Below are 16576 nucleotides of genomic sequence, written 5' to 3' on the forward strand. Positions count from 1 at the left end.
AGGCTGAATGATCTGTTATTATTATTATTAGACTTAAAAGTCTGCAGAGTACTGCTTTGTGTGGTATTTCCTATGGAAATTCAGATGGGGCAGGGGTAAGTGAATAAGGTAAATCAGCAGAGGCTGAAGAAGCACATTAGGGGTGAGGCCCTCCAGAGGTGAAGGTGTAAGAACACCAGCACGGGGGGGGGGGGGGGGGTGTGTGGTGGTTTAACCACCTGGAAAATGCCTGACGCACAGCTGGCTGCTGCTGGGGGGCTTTTCCAGGAGTGTTTTGACCAGAAATAAGGAGCTCTTTACTTCCTAGCGAGCTGGCTGAGCGTGCCGCTGCGAGCAGAAGCTGCTTGAGGTACCTCCACCGTGTCCCCGTGGTATTAACAAAACGTTTTCATAGGGCCACTTGGGTGCCTTACGTTGCTCTCAGATGGCCGTGAGACACTGGCCAAACCGAATTTGGCTAACCCCAGCTCTCTGGAGGTCAGCCGTGGACGGGGCTGAGCCCAAGGAGGCCCCACAAGAGGGTGCTGGTGTCCGGGGCTGCGGAGACGGACGGCTGCCGGCCCCTGGGAACGCTTCTCTTAGGTTTGGGATCTGAGGAAGGAAGAAACCCTCGCCAGCTCAATTTCCAGCTGCCTTTTGTACGTCAGGAGGAAGGGCTGCTTCGGGGGGAACCCGTGCTCCTGGAGAGGGCTCTCAGCGGGGGGACGAGGTTCAGCTCCCACCCAAAATGGGGCTGCAGTTGAAATTCAGTCCATTGTTGGTTTTTGTTTCTTTTTTATCTATGAGAAAATTAAAAACCATCTCTCCCTAAAGATGAATTCTCTGCCAGGAAGGATTTGGTGGGTTTTCCTGGGAAGTAAAGTTCCTGGAGCATCACGCTGCTGTGCACCAGGTGAGCTGGCCTTTTCCTTGGGGCAAAGGGTTTTCTTTCCTCCCCAAATGGCGATTATTATTTTTTCACTAATTTGAGCAAATTGAATCTTTCTGTTTGGAATTACTACTCGCTCCTGCGGAGCGGTGGCCCGGCATTTGGAGTAGGAAAGAGGCTGAGCACAGGGCTCCGAGGCTAGGAGAGGAGAAGGCAGGCTCTCCATCCCACCCCGTAGGAGCACATCGGGGAGGTTTGGCTGCTGACCAGTTCCTTTGCCACAGCAGACGGCGCCTGCCAGGGGGTGCCGAGCTTTTGGTCTCTGATCATAGGGCTTTTTGGGGACAAATCCCACGGAATTGGCATTTTCGGGATGAGCCTTTGACTTGTGCTGCGCTGAGGGAGAGGAGAACCCGTGGGTTTTGTGGCCGAAGGGGCAGAGCCGGGACCTTGCCCAGTTTCCCCCCGGGGTCCAGGGGTGGAAGGGGGGCGAGGAGCGCGGTGGTTTCTGTCCTGCAGCGGTGGGAAGGGACCTGAAGCCCCGGAGCCCGCATTAAGGATAGGCGAGGAGCCAAACCTTTGGCTCTGGGGTAACGATTTCAAGCCATAGCCCGTAAAAAGCTGTATGGAGGAGAGCATCACCCCTGCGGGAGGGAAGAGGAGGGGATACGGGTCCTGAAGCAGCTGAAGGATGAGCTGAAGGATGCTACAAGAGGGGAGCAAAGGGCTGGGGATGGAGCTGGGGGTCCCTTGGGGGCAGGAGGGGGGGGATTTGGGTTTTCACTGCATCTGTCTCATCCCGTGCCTTATCTGATGCAGGACCCCGGGGCTGAAGGATGCTGGTGGCTGGGGGAAACCCAAACGCGAGGAAGGGGCGGGATGGGGGGGAGCAGCAGCCGATCCCAAACCCGCCCGGCGGGGCCGGGGGCTGCAGGGGGCGGGCGGCGGCTGGGGCCGCACCTGGGGGGCGGGAGGGGGCGGCCCCTCCCGCAGTCCCCGCTCCAGCCGCCCGCTGCCAGCACCCCCCGGCCGCAAAATGAGCTTTTTCTCCCTTTTCTCCCCAAAGGAGCGGTGAGTCCGAGACGCGGGGTTGGTGGTGGTGATGGGGGGGGAGAGGGGGAGGCAGGGGGGGAAACCCCCGTCGGGTCCACGCCACCCCCCCAGGCAGGGGATGCGACCCCTGCAGAGCATCTTCTCGCCCCCTTGCAGTGTTTTGGGGTCGCGGTTTTATTTTTCTTTTTTTTTTTTTACTTATTTATTTATTTTGGGGGGGTCGCCGGTGCAGCTTTCTGAGCTTATTGCAATGCGCGTCGCCTCCTGCACACGGGTCCTGAAGCAGAAAAATACCCTGGGGGGAGCAAGGGAAGAGCCCGAAGGTGCTACGAAGGGGGAGCAGAGGGCGCTGGGTGGACCTGGGGGTCCCTGGGAGGCAGGAGAGGGGGATTTGGGGTACCCCGGGTGGGTGCGGATGCAAGACCCCAGGGCTGAGCGATGCCCTGGCTGTGGTGCCACGAGGATGAACCAGGAGGGAAACGCTTTTCCGGAGCAACCCTACAGAAACGTGGCGTGACTGGGGCCACTGCTCCCCCCAGCCTGCTCGGCCGGGGGTTTGGGCTGCTTTAGGGCAAAAGCTTCAGAGCAAAAACCTCCTCGCTCTGGGTGATGCGGGGCAGAGGCTGCCCAGCTCGTTGCACTTGTGAGCAGGCGCTGCGCCCCGCAGCCGGGGCGAGGAGCCCAGCCTGGCATCGCGCTGGAAATTCCTGGTGTGGAAGGAGCTCAGCCTGGCACCCCTTGGAGGAGCTGGGGGCCGCTTCAACCCCGGAGCCACCCCCTGGGCTCAGCATCGGCTTCACCGGCTCGCTGGGCCGGGCTCTGCTGCATTCCCAGGCACTGCTGGGGATGCAAATGCTGCTGCTGCCCGGCTAAGGATGGAGGTGAGGAGGGTCCCGAGGATTTCCTTCTTCCCTGCTTTTAACCAGCACAGGTTAAAAATAAAATTTTTTTTAAAAAAAAAGCCAGCAATTGGTGTTGGGACGGATCCAGGCCTGTGCCCGCTGTGGCTCCGTAGCCCCTCGGAGCACCAATGCCACCGAGCGCTGCCTTGTGGCTGCGGGAGGCGTGGGGTGGTGCGGGGTCCTCTTTGGGTGAAAAACGGGGAAGATTGGGGCACTGCTTGGTGCCTGCAGTGAGGGTCTGCCGGGGAGGTGGCTGCTGCCCTCACCTCCTGCAGCAGTAACCGTGGGAGGGGGAGCGCGGTGGGATTGCCTTCAGGGCTCAGCACGGTGAGGGGCAGAGCCCGACCCCTCGGGTCAGGTCTTGGATTTATTTTTATTAACCAACTCGCCATCGGCAAACCCCATCCTACTTTTCTGCCTTGCGGATCGAGGCTTTCACCCTCTGGCAGGAGGCTGGGGATGGACTGGGGGGGATGGAGAAGCCCTGCTCAGAGCCCAGGACGTGGGGATGGTGCTGGAGGGTGGAGGGGACGGAGCTTGCCCGTGCTGGACGACCAGGGGCAGCAGGCAAGGTTTGCACGGAGATCACTGCTGCCATTTATAACTTGGATTATGACTTTTGGGGGCTGCAGCTTGCTCTGCGGCGTGTCCTGGATTTACCCGCGGTGCTTGAGGCGTGCTGGGACCACGCAGACCCCTTGTGTGAGCGTCTTCTAGCCTCGAGTGGTCACAGCAGCGAGGGCAAGCGGGGGTGTCAGCCCTCTTAATTTTGAGGGAATCGCCCCCCCTCTATCAGCAGACACGTGGCTTCACTGGCAGGTCTCCCCCTTTGAGCTGTTTTATTCCCCCGAGCAGGAGAAGCCCCACGTCCCATCGCAGCAGCTCTCAAGGAGAGCAGAGCTGCCCTGACCCCATTGCGATACCTGGATCCCGATGTCCCACCAAGAAAAAAACTTAAAAAAAAAACAACCAACCAACCAAACAAAAAAAAAAACAAAAACCAAAAAACAAACAGGTGGGGAAAGCCTGGCTTGACACAAAAAGCTGTAAATCTCCTCCCGAGCTCTGGTTGCACCTTTGTTTGCGTGCCCAGGAAAGGCTGTCGTCGTCTTGCTGCTGGGGGAAATACCAGCTCATTTAATTCCTCCGATGAACGCTGCAGTCAGTCGGCAGCTCTCATGGGGATGCCTCGGAAATCTGCTGGAGCTGCTGCTTGTCCTCACAGCTCCTCACAAAACGCTGTCACGGGGGGAACGGCTTTGAAGGAAATGGAGCGTTTTTGGCAAGGGATATTTGCACTTTTGCAGAGAAACTCGTTCCTCTAAACTTCTTTTATTTTCACAGTTTCAAAAAGCCAGAAAATGAAACCTCTTAGGCGAGGTGGTTTTCCAGCAGATAAAGGGGTCTGTTTTGGGTGAGCCCCCGTGGCGTTGTGCTTGTCACCACCTGGTTTCGCAGTGCTGGACGTCCCTCGTGGCGCTCAGCCCCGGGGTGACACGAGGTGCCCGTTCTCAGCCGAGCGTTGAGGCACGGCGCGACCGAGGCGCGAGGCTGGGGCGAGGTGGGCATCTCCGAGCCTTGCTGCTGTTTCGGGATGCCTTGTGACCCTGTTACGTTCAGAAAACCCTTCTGCTGCTGGACCCTGTTGCCCTTAGTGGAGGTCTGCCAGTCACATCAGGCTACCGGGGCTCATATTTTACGCTATGAAACACTGCAATTTCCAATTCTCCTGTTAAACTCCAAACCTGGATGGGATGGGGGATCAGCTGCCCCCTGGATGCCCAAATTCATCGATAGCCCAGCTGAGCTGGAAGATGGTACCCAAATCTTCAGCCACCAGGCAAATCCAGCTCTTCCTCCCTGGCCACGAGCGTGATTCGGGTCTAGTTTGGAAAATTGCTTGTGTTTAAGATTGGATCTCCCGTAGAGTTCACCTGGGAAAACCCCTCCCGGTGAGGAAGGTAATAGAGAAAAGTCATTGAGCAGCTATTTAGCATCCCTGCTTAGAAAGACAAAAAAAAAAAAAGACAATTATTTTTTTCCTCTTACCCTAACTGCTTTTCCCTGTGCACTGCAGGCTGTCCCGCTAGCGGGGAGTGCTTGCCATGGACAGCGACCACGCGGGCAGGTACCGCCTGAGCGGTGAGTGGTTTAATGAGCTCCGGGAAGGGTTTTTGGGGAGGGGCTGAGCCCTCGGTGCTGGCGCACACAGCCCTGCAGGAGGGCTGCTGGTCCCCGCTGCTTTCAGCAGGAGCCCCTCTGTGTCGCACATGAGCATGGAGTTTAATCTTCTGACTTTTTTTAATTGAAAAAGGAAAATTCTTAAACTTCCCGGTATTAGGCACCCTGCCCTAAAAAATGGGCAGGTTACTCGTAGGAAGCGGGTTTAGAGCACAGCTGGGTTTTGTGCCTGGAGTTATTCAGAAGCAGGAGTCAGAAAGGGTTGGGTTTTGCCCCAGTTTTGCCCCTGTGCTATAATAGGATTTTGTGAATTTGGTGAAGCTGGCTGCCACCGAGCACCTCTGTGCGTGGGAGTGCGCTAGGAAGAGGGGAGCCACAGCGCTTCCCCCAGCACCATCACCCCCCAGGGATGCAGGGGGATGCACCACAGCCCTGCACAAACCTAAGCCGTGCTTGGACAGGGATGGAGGAAGCCGGACCTGGCTTCTGCCCCAAGCTTTTATCCCACAAAGTCCCTCTGGGCTGGTCGTGGTCCTTTCGAGGGACCAGAATTCGCTGCTTGGGGTACCAACAGCTGTTGTCTCCTGCCAGAGCAGGTGGGGGGCATAAAGCTGTGATGGGACCAGCCTGGCTTCGGCTCCTTCTGCCTCTGAAGCCGCCGCTGAAGGCAGGAGCACGGTGGCGTGACACAAGAGGCAGCGCTGGGGGGCCCCCGGCAGCGCTCAGTAATCACAAATCTCCCCCCCCCCCCCCCCCCCCGCCTCCCCTCCTTTTCTTCTTGTTAGGCTGAGCCACCGGCGTTGCTCGAATCGCTCGGGCGATGGAGGCTGCTGCAATGCAGCACCGACGGCTCGCTGTGCCGTCACAGCCGACCCGGTTCGCAGCCTCCAGCCAGGCTTTTTCCTCTGCTTCTCCCATCACTTACCCTTAGGGTTCTTTTTCCCCCATTTCCAATTTTTTTTCCCATTCCGATTTTTTTTCCTTCTTTTTTTTTTTTTGGCATCCCGAGCAGTTCCCTTCAGCAGGAAGGCGATGCGGGATTGCTGTGAGCGGGACGGGGCTGCGCCCGCTGCCAGGAGCTCCCTGCGTCCCGGGGGTGCTGCAGCCATTCACCGACGTTGTTTGCTGGGGAGCGGGGCAGAAACTCGCGTGCGCCTCACCTCCCAGGGGCTGCTTGGCCAAAAATCTGCGACTCTAGGCTTGCAAAGCACTGCCCACCACCCTTTTTCAACCCGTGGGCAGCCTCAATTAATTCCCAGCCTCTGCAGCTGATCCCACATGAAGGGGATGAGGGGCTCCTGGCCGGGACGTGGCCGAAGCCCCCTCTGCGGGGTGGCTCACGGTGCCTCTGTCCCCTTGCAGTGGCCGCCAGCCCGCCACGCTGGGAGGTCGGCATCTACGCCGCGGGCGCGCTGGCGCTGCTGGGGATCGCGGCCATCAACCTGTGGAAGCTCTGGCGCTCCGGCAGCTACCCGGCGCCGTCCCCCTTCCCCAACTATGACTACCGCTACCTGGAGCAGAAATACGGGGCGGCGTGCTCGGATGTCAAGCACAAGGTAAAAAAAAAAAATAAATCAGGCGTGGGGAGCTGGGCTCAGTGCTGCTCCTGGTGCAAACTCGGAGTTGCTGGAGGTGCAGAAGTGCTTCTTGCAAGGAGGGGACCAAGCGGCAGTGACTGCTTCTCCTTCGCAGCGCGGGGCCGCCACGGGCTCGCAGCGGGGGCTGGAGAAGACGTCGCCCGTCCGCCAAGCCAGCCTGCGGACGGCTGACACCTTCGAGAGCATCAATGAGCTGGGGAGCCTGGAGCTGATGAGCAAAGACCTGGGGCTGGCCCCCTACGGCCCCTTGAAGAAATCCATCTCGGCCGACTCGCTCAGCTCCATCTCCTCCATCGGGAACAACTTCGGGCAGGACGTCACCGTGGGGCAGGTGGAGGTGTCCATGGAGTACGACGGGAAGGCGGCCACCTTGCACGTGACGCTGCTGCAGGGCAAGGACCTGCTGGAGAAGGAGGACACGCGTTTCGAGTCCTGCTTCATGCGCATCAGCCTGCTGCCGGCCGAGCAGATCGTCGGCATCTCCCGGGTGAGCGGCTCCTTCCCTGAAAACCCCGCGCGGGCGCGGTGCTGCTCGCAACGCGGGCGTGCAGGGTGGTGACGTGTCCTGGGGTGGAAAGGGGTCCGGGCTCACCTGTGCTGAGCCACCGCTGAGGTTGGGGCTGGTTGCGGGGTTTTCGGGTGGCAGGGGTCCCAGATGGGAACTGGAGGGGGATGAGTCCTGGAGTCCCTCTCTGCATGTGATGGGGCGGTCAAAAATTTTGCACAGTCAGATAAAAAGGCAATGGGACTGCCTCGGCATTCCTCCCTCCTTGCAGGCATGATCAGAGCTGGTTTTGGGGAAAAAAAAACTCTTTTTTTTTTTTTTTTTAACACCCCAAAAAGTGCTCTGGGAAAGCAGGAGCCCCCAGTTGCCTCCTGGCATCTTGGCTTTTTGCAGAGGCATTTTGGAAAACCTCTGGGTCTGCCAGCTTGATTTTATCAGGCTGTTCCAGAATGGAGCAGAAAGCCCCATCCCACTGAAGAAACCCACTTCCCTGGGGGTGGAGGTGCACAAAAAGACAGCGAACTATTTTCCTAGCACTCTTTTAGGACCATTTTTCCATCCCAAGATCAGGTTCTGTATTTACGCTCTGGAGATATTTATTATTTAGCATCATTATTCATAATTTACCAGCCCTATTTACCCTCTTTTGCAATCCTGAGACAAGTCATAAAGTCTTTTTTTTCCTTTAATGCTCTGCAGTACCTGTTTTTTTATTGTTGTTTTTGTTTTATTTTTAAATGATGGCTAAAACTTCTTATAGTAGCTTTCATCCAGACGTCCCCAAAATACAACATAGGCTGTAAACCGAGAGCGATCAGTGCTATAAAGCAAATTTTCTGCAGATCTGCTTTTCCCACAGAGGCACTTTAATCCCCTGGGGACTGCGGAGGTTGGGCAGAGCTGGCGGGGGAGCGCGGGCAAGTCGCCTTAGGAGGTCTCAGGGGGGTGAGGTGGGCAGAGGGGACGGTGGTGGCGGCGCGGGGGGCCCCTCTCCATCCAGCCCCTCGGCTCTCCCCGCGGCAGATCCAGCGGAGCGCCTACGCCGTGGCCTTTGACGAGCGCTTCTCCATCCCGCTGGACCCGGCGGCGCTGGAGGAGAACAGCCTGCGCTTCTCTGTCTTCGGCATCGACGAGGACGAGAGGAACGTCAGCACCGGCGTGGCCGAGCTCAAGCTCTCCGACCTGGACCTGGCCCTGCGCCCCTTCAACGCCTGGCTCTACCTGCAGGACATGAACAAGGTGAGCGGGGGTGGCGGCGAGGCTCTGCGTGCCCGGGTTTGGCTTGTTGGTTTTTTTTTTTTTTTTTCTTTTTTTGTCCCTCTCCTGGAGGGCTGGTGTGTCCCGCAGGCGGTGGACACGGTGGGGGAGATCCTGCTGTCTCTGAGCTACCTGCCCACGGCCGAGCGCCTGACGGTGGTGGTGGTCAAAGCCAAAAACCTCGTGTGGACCAACGGCAAAGTGACCGCAGGTGAGCAGGGGGCCAGCGCGGGTCCGCGTCTCCTCCGAGCTGGAGGTGGGTGCTCATCCTGGTGTGTCCCCGTGCTCGCTGGGGATGTCCCTTGGGGTGGCAGAGCCACCCGGGGAGGTCACTGGCTCAACGTTCAGGCTGTTCTCTCCCGAGCAGATCCCTTCGTCAAAGTCTACCTGCTGCAGGACGGGAGGAAGATCAGCAAGAAGAAGACGGCGGTGAAGAGGGACGACAACAACCCCGTGTTCAACGAGGCCATGATCTTCTCGGTGCCGGCCATTGTGCTCCAGGTCTGTCCCAGCCTGGGGGTCTTGCTCCATGGGACCCCAAATCCCCGTGCTAGCAGGGGGAGAGGGAATTGTAGGGGATGTGGGGTGCATATATGATTCAGCAGGGTGTGTACGGATGGGGTGGTGGTACAGGAGACGTGCAGGTATCAGGTATGGTTATGTGCGCAGGGATGGGCATTTATGATTTTGGGGTGTAGGGGGATGTGTATGTATGGGGTATGGCTATAGGAGGAGGGCACGTGTATGCGCAGGGTATGGCTGCTGGTGGGATGTGTTGTGTGGGGTGTATGGTATAGGGAATTCGTATAGAGTGTGGTTGTGTTTGTAGGTGGGTGCATATCCGGGTTCAGGGGGTGTGGGGGGAAGTCAGGTGATGAGTACCTGTGGGATGGGAGGTTAGGGGGATGTATACGTAAAGGGTAAGGCTGTGTGTGGGGATGGGCACACGTGGTTTTCCAGTATGTAGAGGGGGGGAGGACACAGGGATGTGTGTACGAGCCGGGCAGGGGTGTAGGGGAATACCCGGGGTTTGGGTGGATGTGCATTTATGGGGTGGGAAGTAGAGGGGATGTATATGGGATGCTATTGGGGGGGGGCACATTTATATGTGCATGTGGCTGGTGGTATGGGGATACGTACATATGGGGGGGGTGCCGCCCCACCCCGACGTCCCCACGCCCCCCCCCCCCCCCCCCCCCAGGACCTGTCCCTGCGGGTGACGGTGGCGGAGAGCGGCGAGGACGGCCGTGCCGACAACACGGGCCACGTCCTCATCGGCCCGGCGGCCAGCGGCATGGGCATCACCCACTGGAACCAGATGCTGGCCACGCTGAGGAAGCCCGTGTCCATGTGGCACCCGCTGCGGAGGAACTAAGGGTGCTGGCGGGGGGAGCCCCGCGCGCCCCGGGACCCTGCACCCCGACGCCGGCTCTGCCCCGTGGACGGCGGCCGAGCGCCGTGTCCAGAGGTCTGGGGCTGGCCAAAAAGGCAGAGCTGCCGGCACGCCTCGGCCCGAGCATCCCGCTGCCGAAAGCCTCGACGGGGAGGAGGATGGAGAAACTCCTGTCCGCGTCTCTTCCCATCCGCATGCGCTGGAAGCTGCCAAGGGACCCGCCGAGGAAGGACCAAAACCAGCAAAATCCTCCCCAAACTGCTGCCCGGCTGCCTGCCAGGCTCCCGAGCATCCTGCATGCCCCCCGCCGGGCTCCTCAAACCAGTGGTGACCCCAAACGTGGCCTCTGGGGACCGCTGGGGGGAACGCGACGGGCTGCTTCGGAAGGCGCTTTTGGGGCAAGTGAGGGGAAAACGCCGAGGGGGGCGATAAACGCCGGCACTGTGCGGTTTCTCTCGGCACGTGGGGACTTTCTGTTGGGTTTCGGAGGGATTTCGGTGCACTGCACCAGGGCTGAACCACTTCAAATTGCAAAGAAAAAGGGAGAAATAACAGCAGAAAAAAACCAAACAGTTGTTATATATCTTTTCTTTCCTTCCATCGCCTTTCCAGCAGCATAAATCAAGGCAGCTGCTGCTGGCTGCTGAGGGGTGTCAGGACTTGACGAGCAGTCTTTAAACTCCTTGGGTTTGAGGTCAAGTCCAGCCTGAGTCATCCCCTAAAGGTTAAATGTGAGCAGGGGCACCTGTCCCCACCCCAGCCCTTTTCCCAGCTGAAATAACCCCTGGGCTGTCCCCACAGCAGGGCCAAGTCCAACAGGCACCAGAGACCTGCCCAGGTTCCTAATTTTTAAGCCTATCTCCTGTTTCAGGGGGAAAGGAGGGAAACGAAACTCTTTGGGCACTGTCTGCTTGTGGGCTCCTGTCCCAAGCAAGGTCCCCTACATGAAGTTAGCTTTTTTGGGGAGCCGATTACCCCCCCTTGTTTTCTGGAGGCTGACAGATGGAGGGAGCTGGCAGGCAGAGGATGCTCTGGGGACGCGTCCCGTGCTCGCAGCAGAGCCTCGGCTGGTCTCTGCCCGCAGGATGCCTGCAGAAAGCCAGGCAGGGAAACCTGGGGGGGGGTGTGGGGGCCGTTTGACAGGGAGCTGGCTCCATGGGGTGGGCTAGGTGAGGCATTGGGTTGCTTGAATGATTTGAGCTGGAAAAAAAAGTATAAAAGTGTGAATGAGCCATTTAGCTGTGATTAAAGATAATACCATGGTGGTACCCTGAGCTGGCAGTGATTTTCTTCTCTGCTCCTCTGTCTTCCCTGTCTGACCGTTGTTTTGGCACGAGGCTGCGATTGCTCTCCCCCCACACAACCCCTTGCATGTGCTGCGCTGGCTCCTTCCCCCGTGCGCACCCAGCGCTGCTCGCAGAGGCACAGATTTTATTTCTCCCACGCTCTTCCTCCTCCCCACCTCTCCCTCCAGGAGCCCCCCATGTCCCATCTGCTGCCACCACGCAGCTGCCGCGTGAGCCGGCGCCGTCCCTCTGCGAGCTGACACATGGCTGGCCCTGGGGACCGGGGCACGAGCCAAGTGATGCTCAGCATCGCTTTTTTTTTTTTTTGTTTATTTATTTTTGCACAGCCGGTACTGACAGGCACCGAGATTTGAGGGGAAAAACGTGCTTATTAGCTACTTCACCTAGCGTTTGGGAAGAAAGAAAGAAATAGGAAGGTTTGCCTAACGCGCAGCCCCTGCAAATTGCTGAGCTTTTTTTTTTTTTTTGGTCAGGATGAGATGAGTGCCTTCCCCTGGTGTTCAGTGAGGCTGAAATCGCTGGTGGGCAAGAGCTGCAAAGCTCTGAAATGCCAAGGCACGTATGGTTTGGTGGTTTCGCTGCTCCTCTTCCAGTCCTTCCTCTGTGCAGGCTTCTCAGCAGCTTTCCCTTCCTCCTAGAATGACACTCGTGTGCTGCCCTGGGGACAGTAAGTGGCTTTCTGAGCCACTTCTCGGGGGTGGTTCAAGATGTGTGGGTCATCAGGACCTCCTCGAGCCATCAAGGAGAGGGGACAATGGCGCTGGGGGCTGTGGAGGAGATGCTACGGAGCTGAGGCTCAGCAGGCAGCAAAGCAGGGTGGGGGATGGATTATTTCGGGGGGTACAGGGCCAGGTAATGGGTCCAGGAGGGACAGGAGCTGGGAGGACAGAGCTGGAGGCATCCATTTCCTTAGTCATCCTCCCGAAAGGAGAGGGTCACCTGGGGCTTTTCAGTTCCTCCCCCCCCCCACTGCCCACAGGCATTTATCTTTTTGCTGGAGCAGGAGAAATGTCACAGTGACAGCTGATTGCTTTAGGTGTTTTAACATCCGTCTTTATTGGCACGCTGCAGCCTCTCTGTGTACATCCATTACTTTGTCAATAAGGGTAACTGGGACAAAGGAAAGTGCTCGCCTTCCTCCGTTGCAGCTCTGGGGTTTCGAGAGGCCCGGTGACTATTTATTCAGCAGTCTATGGCACGCTGGCTCCAAGCTGTCTGCCACCCAGAACGAGCTCCCCTTTTCCTGTGGGGCTCAGCACCACCCTTTGGTGCATCTTTGGTGTTCGTAGCCTGACCTGTTAACCTAAGAAAAGGTCTCGGTTGTCAGAGAGGAGTAACCAGCACCTTCATTTCTCCTTGTCTTTCTTTTTGCTCTTTCTCTGGCTGGTCAGCTCGCTGAGCTTCTTGTCCAGGCGGCGCTGGAGATGGGCTCTCTTGGCGGGGTCCAGGGACTTGTCTTTGGAGCCGCTCCCAGGGTAGAGAACCCCTTCCCTGCTGATCCTCTGCCGTGCGTGCGCCTTGGCCTTCTCCCCGCAGCCGTGAACCTGGGGGGAGAGAGAGGAGGGACACGGGTGGGAAACAGGGCACACGTGGGAGCCTGGCGTTTCTGTGGCTGGAGCCTGGAGGTCCTCTTCCACCTGCTTCGTACTCCCTAAGACCGCCTCCCATTTATTTACAGCTCCTCTAACGAGGAACAAAAACAGAAAGGTAATTTCTTTCCTTGCAGGATCTGCACAGTGGGTAAATCAGCCTTTTGGACAGCTGAAGTGTCGCCTTCACAAAACTTCCAATGTTTGGGGGAAACTTCCACTCATCACGTGAGGAGCTGGATCTTTTATGGTTCCTACGTGTGAGTTGGAAACAAAACTGAGCTCCCATTCCCAGGAGTGAAACAGGACAGGTGACTTGGGAAATGAGAAGAGCTCTTTTCAGCCACGTTATCTGCCTTGCTAGGGTAGTTTGGTCTGTACGATAATAGCAAAGGTATCACAAGGCTCATTCTGTGCAGGCGAACCTTTTATAAAACCAGCCTGCACTGAAGCACAGGTTGTGTTTAAGGTGACCCAACTGCGTGTTAAGTTCAACACTGGCTTGAATCACCTTCACTGGGTCTAAACTGGCTCTTAAAAGTTCATCCCTTCTGCTCAGTCTATCCCCAAATCATTTGATGTTTTCAGGAACACACACACAGCCTGGAAGGCAGCGGCTGGTTCTCTCCGTGCCCTGATAAAGATTTCTGTCCCTGCTGCTGGGGCAGGTCAGTGGCAGAGAAGAACTGTGAGCAATGCCTGGCAAGCTGCTCCTGGCCCTGCTAATCCCCCCCGAGGGTCAGGCATGGGTAGAAGGTCCCAGGCTATTTGCCAGACGACCTCTAGAAAAAGGGCTGAGCTTTGAAAGGGAAGAAAAACTCACTGAAGTGGATTTTATCCTTCCAATTGTTTCTTATTGGAGTTCTCATTACAATTCAACAGGGAGAGGCGATTCGGCAAGAAATAAATTCACATCCCACCCGGACTGTGAATGACCATAAATACAACTATTCTTTGCCATGGAAACAGATAGCATTTGACAAGGGGAAAATCTCTGCTGATGATTTATAGGTCGGCTTGCTAAACGTTGCTAAGCCCTGGGAGGCTCCACGTGGCCAAGCGCTACGCTTGGGTGATGCAGGAGGGGAGCACAAGGCTGTGGATGAATGGAAAATCATCACCTCTCAGCCCCAGTACTCTTCAGAGCCTCGTCAGCTCTGCCTGAGGGGCTCAAAGCCCAGGGCTGGCTGACCATGAAGCATCACGCTGCCAGCCCTGGAGGTTTAAACCTACCCGTCTGCCTTGGCACCAAAACTAAAAGATAAAGCCTGACAACAGTTCAAGCTTTGTTTCCTTCCTTTCTTTCTTCCCAGATCTGAGGAGGGAGGGGCTTTCAAGCAGCTGTGGAAGAACAGCAAGGAAGAAGACTAAGGAAGATCAGAGGTTAGGAGGAAATTCTTCACTCAGAGGGGGGTGAGGCACGGGCGCAGGCTGCCCAGAGAGGTTGTGGATGTTCCATCCCTGGAGGTGTTCAAGGCCAGGCTGAACCTGGGCAACCTGGTGTGGTGGGTGGCATCCCTGCCATGGCAGGGGGCTGGAGTTAGATGATCTCTGAGGTCCCTTCCAACCCAAGCCATTCTATGAAGACACTGATTCAGTGGCCATCACAAGCCTACTCTTGAGCTGGTTCTGCTTTAACCCCCCCCCCCCCTTCAAGGAAATCTTTTCTGGGGAGCCTGACAGGGATGATTCCACGGTTAAAGCCGTGCTGCTGGGCACGTCCTACTCCTCTCCAGCCCCCACGGTGCTCGAGTCCCTGGGCAGCTGCCTGGCCCCACGCGTACCTCGGGGACGTGATGGCTGAGGCAGTAGCGTCTGTTGCAGTGGGGGCAGAGCTGGCCCAGGGTTGTAACGCTGGCTTTGCAGCGGGGGAAGCCGCAGGTGTTGTCAGCTTTAATGGCAGCAGAAATCAGAGCGTCGATATCTTCTTCCGTTGCGCCGTCCACCCCGGTTTTGACTGCTGGCTTTCCTATAGAGAGGGCAGAAGAGACATGGGGGTTTAAGCACCCGCTTGGAAGTGGAGAACAAACCCCCAAAAAAGACTTGTGACCCAGCTGCTGCGAAGCAGCACAGCTCCAGGGAGCTCCTTTTGCAGATTTCCACGAGCCACATCCCAAGCCCCCCACGCACATGAGGTCTGGAGGCAAAACCAAGGGGATTAAGCAGCAAGACCCATTCAAGCAGGATCATTAACGGTGTTGGTTGTGAAGCAAGGACCTACCTTTGGCTTCGCTCTTGTCTTTCTTCTTGCTGCCGCCTTGAAGGCCAGCACCGGGATCCTGAAGCTTCCTTACCATCTCCTCTCGTCTTGCTTTCTCCCTTTGAACTCTCTCCAGGTGCAAGCTTTTCAGGTCCACTTTTCCCGAGCCCTCACTGCTTCCTCCTGTCTCGACAGGGGCAGGAGCTTCCCCAGGAGGTTCCTGCGGCTGAGGAAGGGGACGCCGAAGGCTGGAGGTGGCAGCTGAGGGTGCCGGAGGCTGCCCAGGCTCCTTCTTGCGGACGCTGACGTACCGCTCCTTGCCTTCCCCGGTGCTCCCGTGCTGCAGCCCGTACTCCTCTGCCAGGAGGTGCACCAGCATCCGATCGTGCGAACTGAGGGACGGGGGGAAATCCAGCTGGGCCTCGCTGCTCTCCAGGAAGGCCAGCAGCGTGGTTTTAAATGTGTTCGTATCATCTTTTGTCCCTGGGCTCTCTCTCCCAGGCCCGCTGGTGCTTGGGGAGAAAGGCGTTTCTCGCTTCCGCGGAGCTGCTTTGGCTGCTGCTGCTTTGGGCTTCCTCCCCGCGGGCGGCCGCGGCTCAGGGCCGGGTGCCACGGGGGGCTTCGTGCCCTGCCGCCGCTCACCGTGGCTCTCGTGGGAGTAGTTCTCGGGCACGAGGCCATCGAGGTACTCGAAGGCCGTGCGCACCTCCCCGTGCTGGCTGAAGTAGGCCACGAGGCGCTGCAGGAAGCCCTGGCTGCTGACGGTGCGCGTGTCGCAGATGATGGCCACGTGGCGCCGGGCGCGGGTCACCGCCACGTTTATCCGCCGGTCCTCCGCGAGGAAGCCCACCTCACCTGGCAGGAAGAAAGCAAGAGGCCCCCCCAGGTCACTCACCGGGTGTCTGCTCAGCACCGTCGGTGGGTGCAGGGCTCCTGACTCACGCTGGCACACCGTGATCCTTCTGCCTCTGGTTCACGGCCTGAAAGCCAGAGCCAGGGGTCCCTGCTCCTCCCCTGGGGTGGGAAGAGAGGGCTGGGTGACACCCAGAGCACACGGGGAGGAGAAATATCTCACGGGTAGCCCAGGACATGAGATCAGGTTGGGACCAGAAAGCAAACACCTAGGGAGCGATGTGGTAGAGGCTCCCCTTGCACCAGAAGGGGAGCTGCAGGTGAAGAAATTAGAAATCCACCGCCCCAGACGAGCTCCCCCTGCCTGCCCCCAGGCTCCCGGTGCACGCAGGGCTGACAGCACCAGGCATTTAGGCAGCTCCGCAAGGTTTGCTTCTGCTGTCTGGCTACTTCGTCAGAGAAAAGCAGTGAGAGCTGGCAAACGCCAGGATGACTCAGTGAGGATCTGCTAGTGAGAAGGGCAGCGTGGGCGGCTCTCGAGTTTCCAGCTCCTGAGGATAAAGAGGAGGCCAGCAGGGAAGAAGTTAACGTCTCCTCTGCTGCAGGGACCAGCCTGGCTCCGTGTCTGCCTGGCCTTGCTGTGGCCGAGCAGTCCACGTTGCACTGCCTTCAAGGAGCAGGGTGTGGGCGATTCCCTCTCCGTGCTCTGCAGCTTAGGGAACGGTTTGTGGGTTCTTTGATGCGTTTTCCCCTGACTGCAGGGGCAAGGTCAGCTCCTCTGATCCAGCACGAGGGCTTCCTGCTGGCTCCTGGATGGCCATGCAGGGTCAGCACCGTGCCCAGCTTCCCCTGAGCTGAGAAATGTGGTCAC

At 57.9% G+C, this 16576-nt stretch overlaps 2 protein-coding genes across 5 annotated transcripts in view; one reads left to right on the top strand and one right to left on the bottom strand.

The window, feature by feature from the left end:
- The first annotated feature begins 635 nt into the window (after positions 1–635).
- Positions 636–11031, top strand: SYT12 (synaptotagmin 12). Of its 3 annotated transcripts, none has more exons than XM_080594722.1 (8): positions 636–892; positions 4901–4965; positions 6367–6560; positions 6697–7089; positions 8131–8346; positions 8455–8575; positions 8732–8865; positions 9566–11031. In XM_080594722.1, exons 2-8 carry the CDS (start codon positions 4929–4931, stop codon positions 9737–9739), a joined length of 1269 nt encoding a protein of 422 aa, XP_080450848.1. In that variant the 5' UTR covers positions 636–892; positions 4901–4928; the 3' UTR covers positions 9740–11031. The 3 variants fall into 3 exon arrangements, with proteins under 3 accessions (XP_080450848.1, XP_080450847.1, XP_080450846.1); XM_080594721.1 differs by lacking the exon at positions 636–892 and adding an exon at positions 1789–1939; XM_080594720.1 differs by lacking the exons at positions 636–892; positions 4901–4965 and adding an exon at positions 5004–5729.
- Positions 11032–12095: 1064 nt separating this feature from the next.
- The window catches only part of IGHMBP2 (immunoglobulin mu DNA binding protein 2), a 43130-nt gene continuing 38649 nt past the window's right edge, over positions 12096–16576 (bottom strand). For both annotated transcript variants that reach the window (XM_080594715.1, XM_080594716.1), the window contains exons 13-15: positions 14875–15708; positions 14438–14622; positions 12096–12608 (exon numbers count right to left, since the gene is read on the bottom strand). In XM_080594715.1, coding sequence (XP_080450841.1) covers positions 12411–12608; positions 14438–14622; positions 14875–15708 — 1217 coding nt within the window. In that variant the 3' untranslated portion in view covers positions 12096–12410. The remainder of the gene's footprint in view (positions 12609–14437; positions 14623–14874; positions 15709–16576) is intronic.

The sequence above is a fragment of the Anser brachyrhynchus genome (genome assembly GCF_964034855.1).
Source record: "Anser brachyrhynchus genome assembly, chromosome: 5".
Taxonomy (NCBI): Eukaryota; Metazoa; Chordata; class Aves; order Anseriformes; family Anatidae; genus Anser; species Anser brachyrhynchus.

Coding starts and splice junctions, on each gene's coding strand:
- SYT12 (XM_080594720.1), top strand. CDS start 5,414: ATGCAGGGGGATGCACCACAGCCCTGCACAAACCTAAGCCGTGCTTGG. Junction 5,730..6,366: donor GGGGCCCCCGGCAGCGCTCA/GTAATCACAAAT, acceptor GTCCCCTTGCAG/TGGCCGCCAGCCCGCCACGC. Junction 8,576..8,731: donor CAACGGCAAAGTGACCGCAG/GTGAGCAGGGGG, acceptor TCTCCCGAGCAG/ATCCCTTCGTCAAAGTCTAC.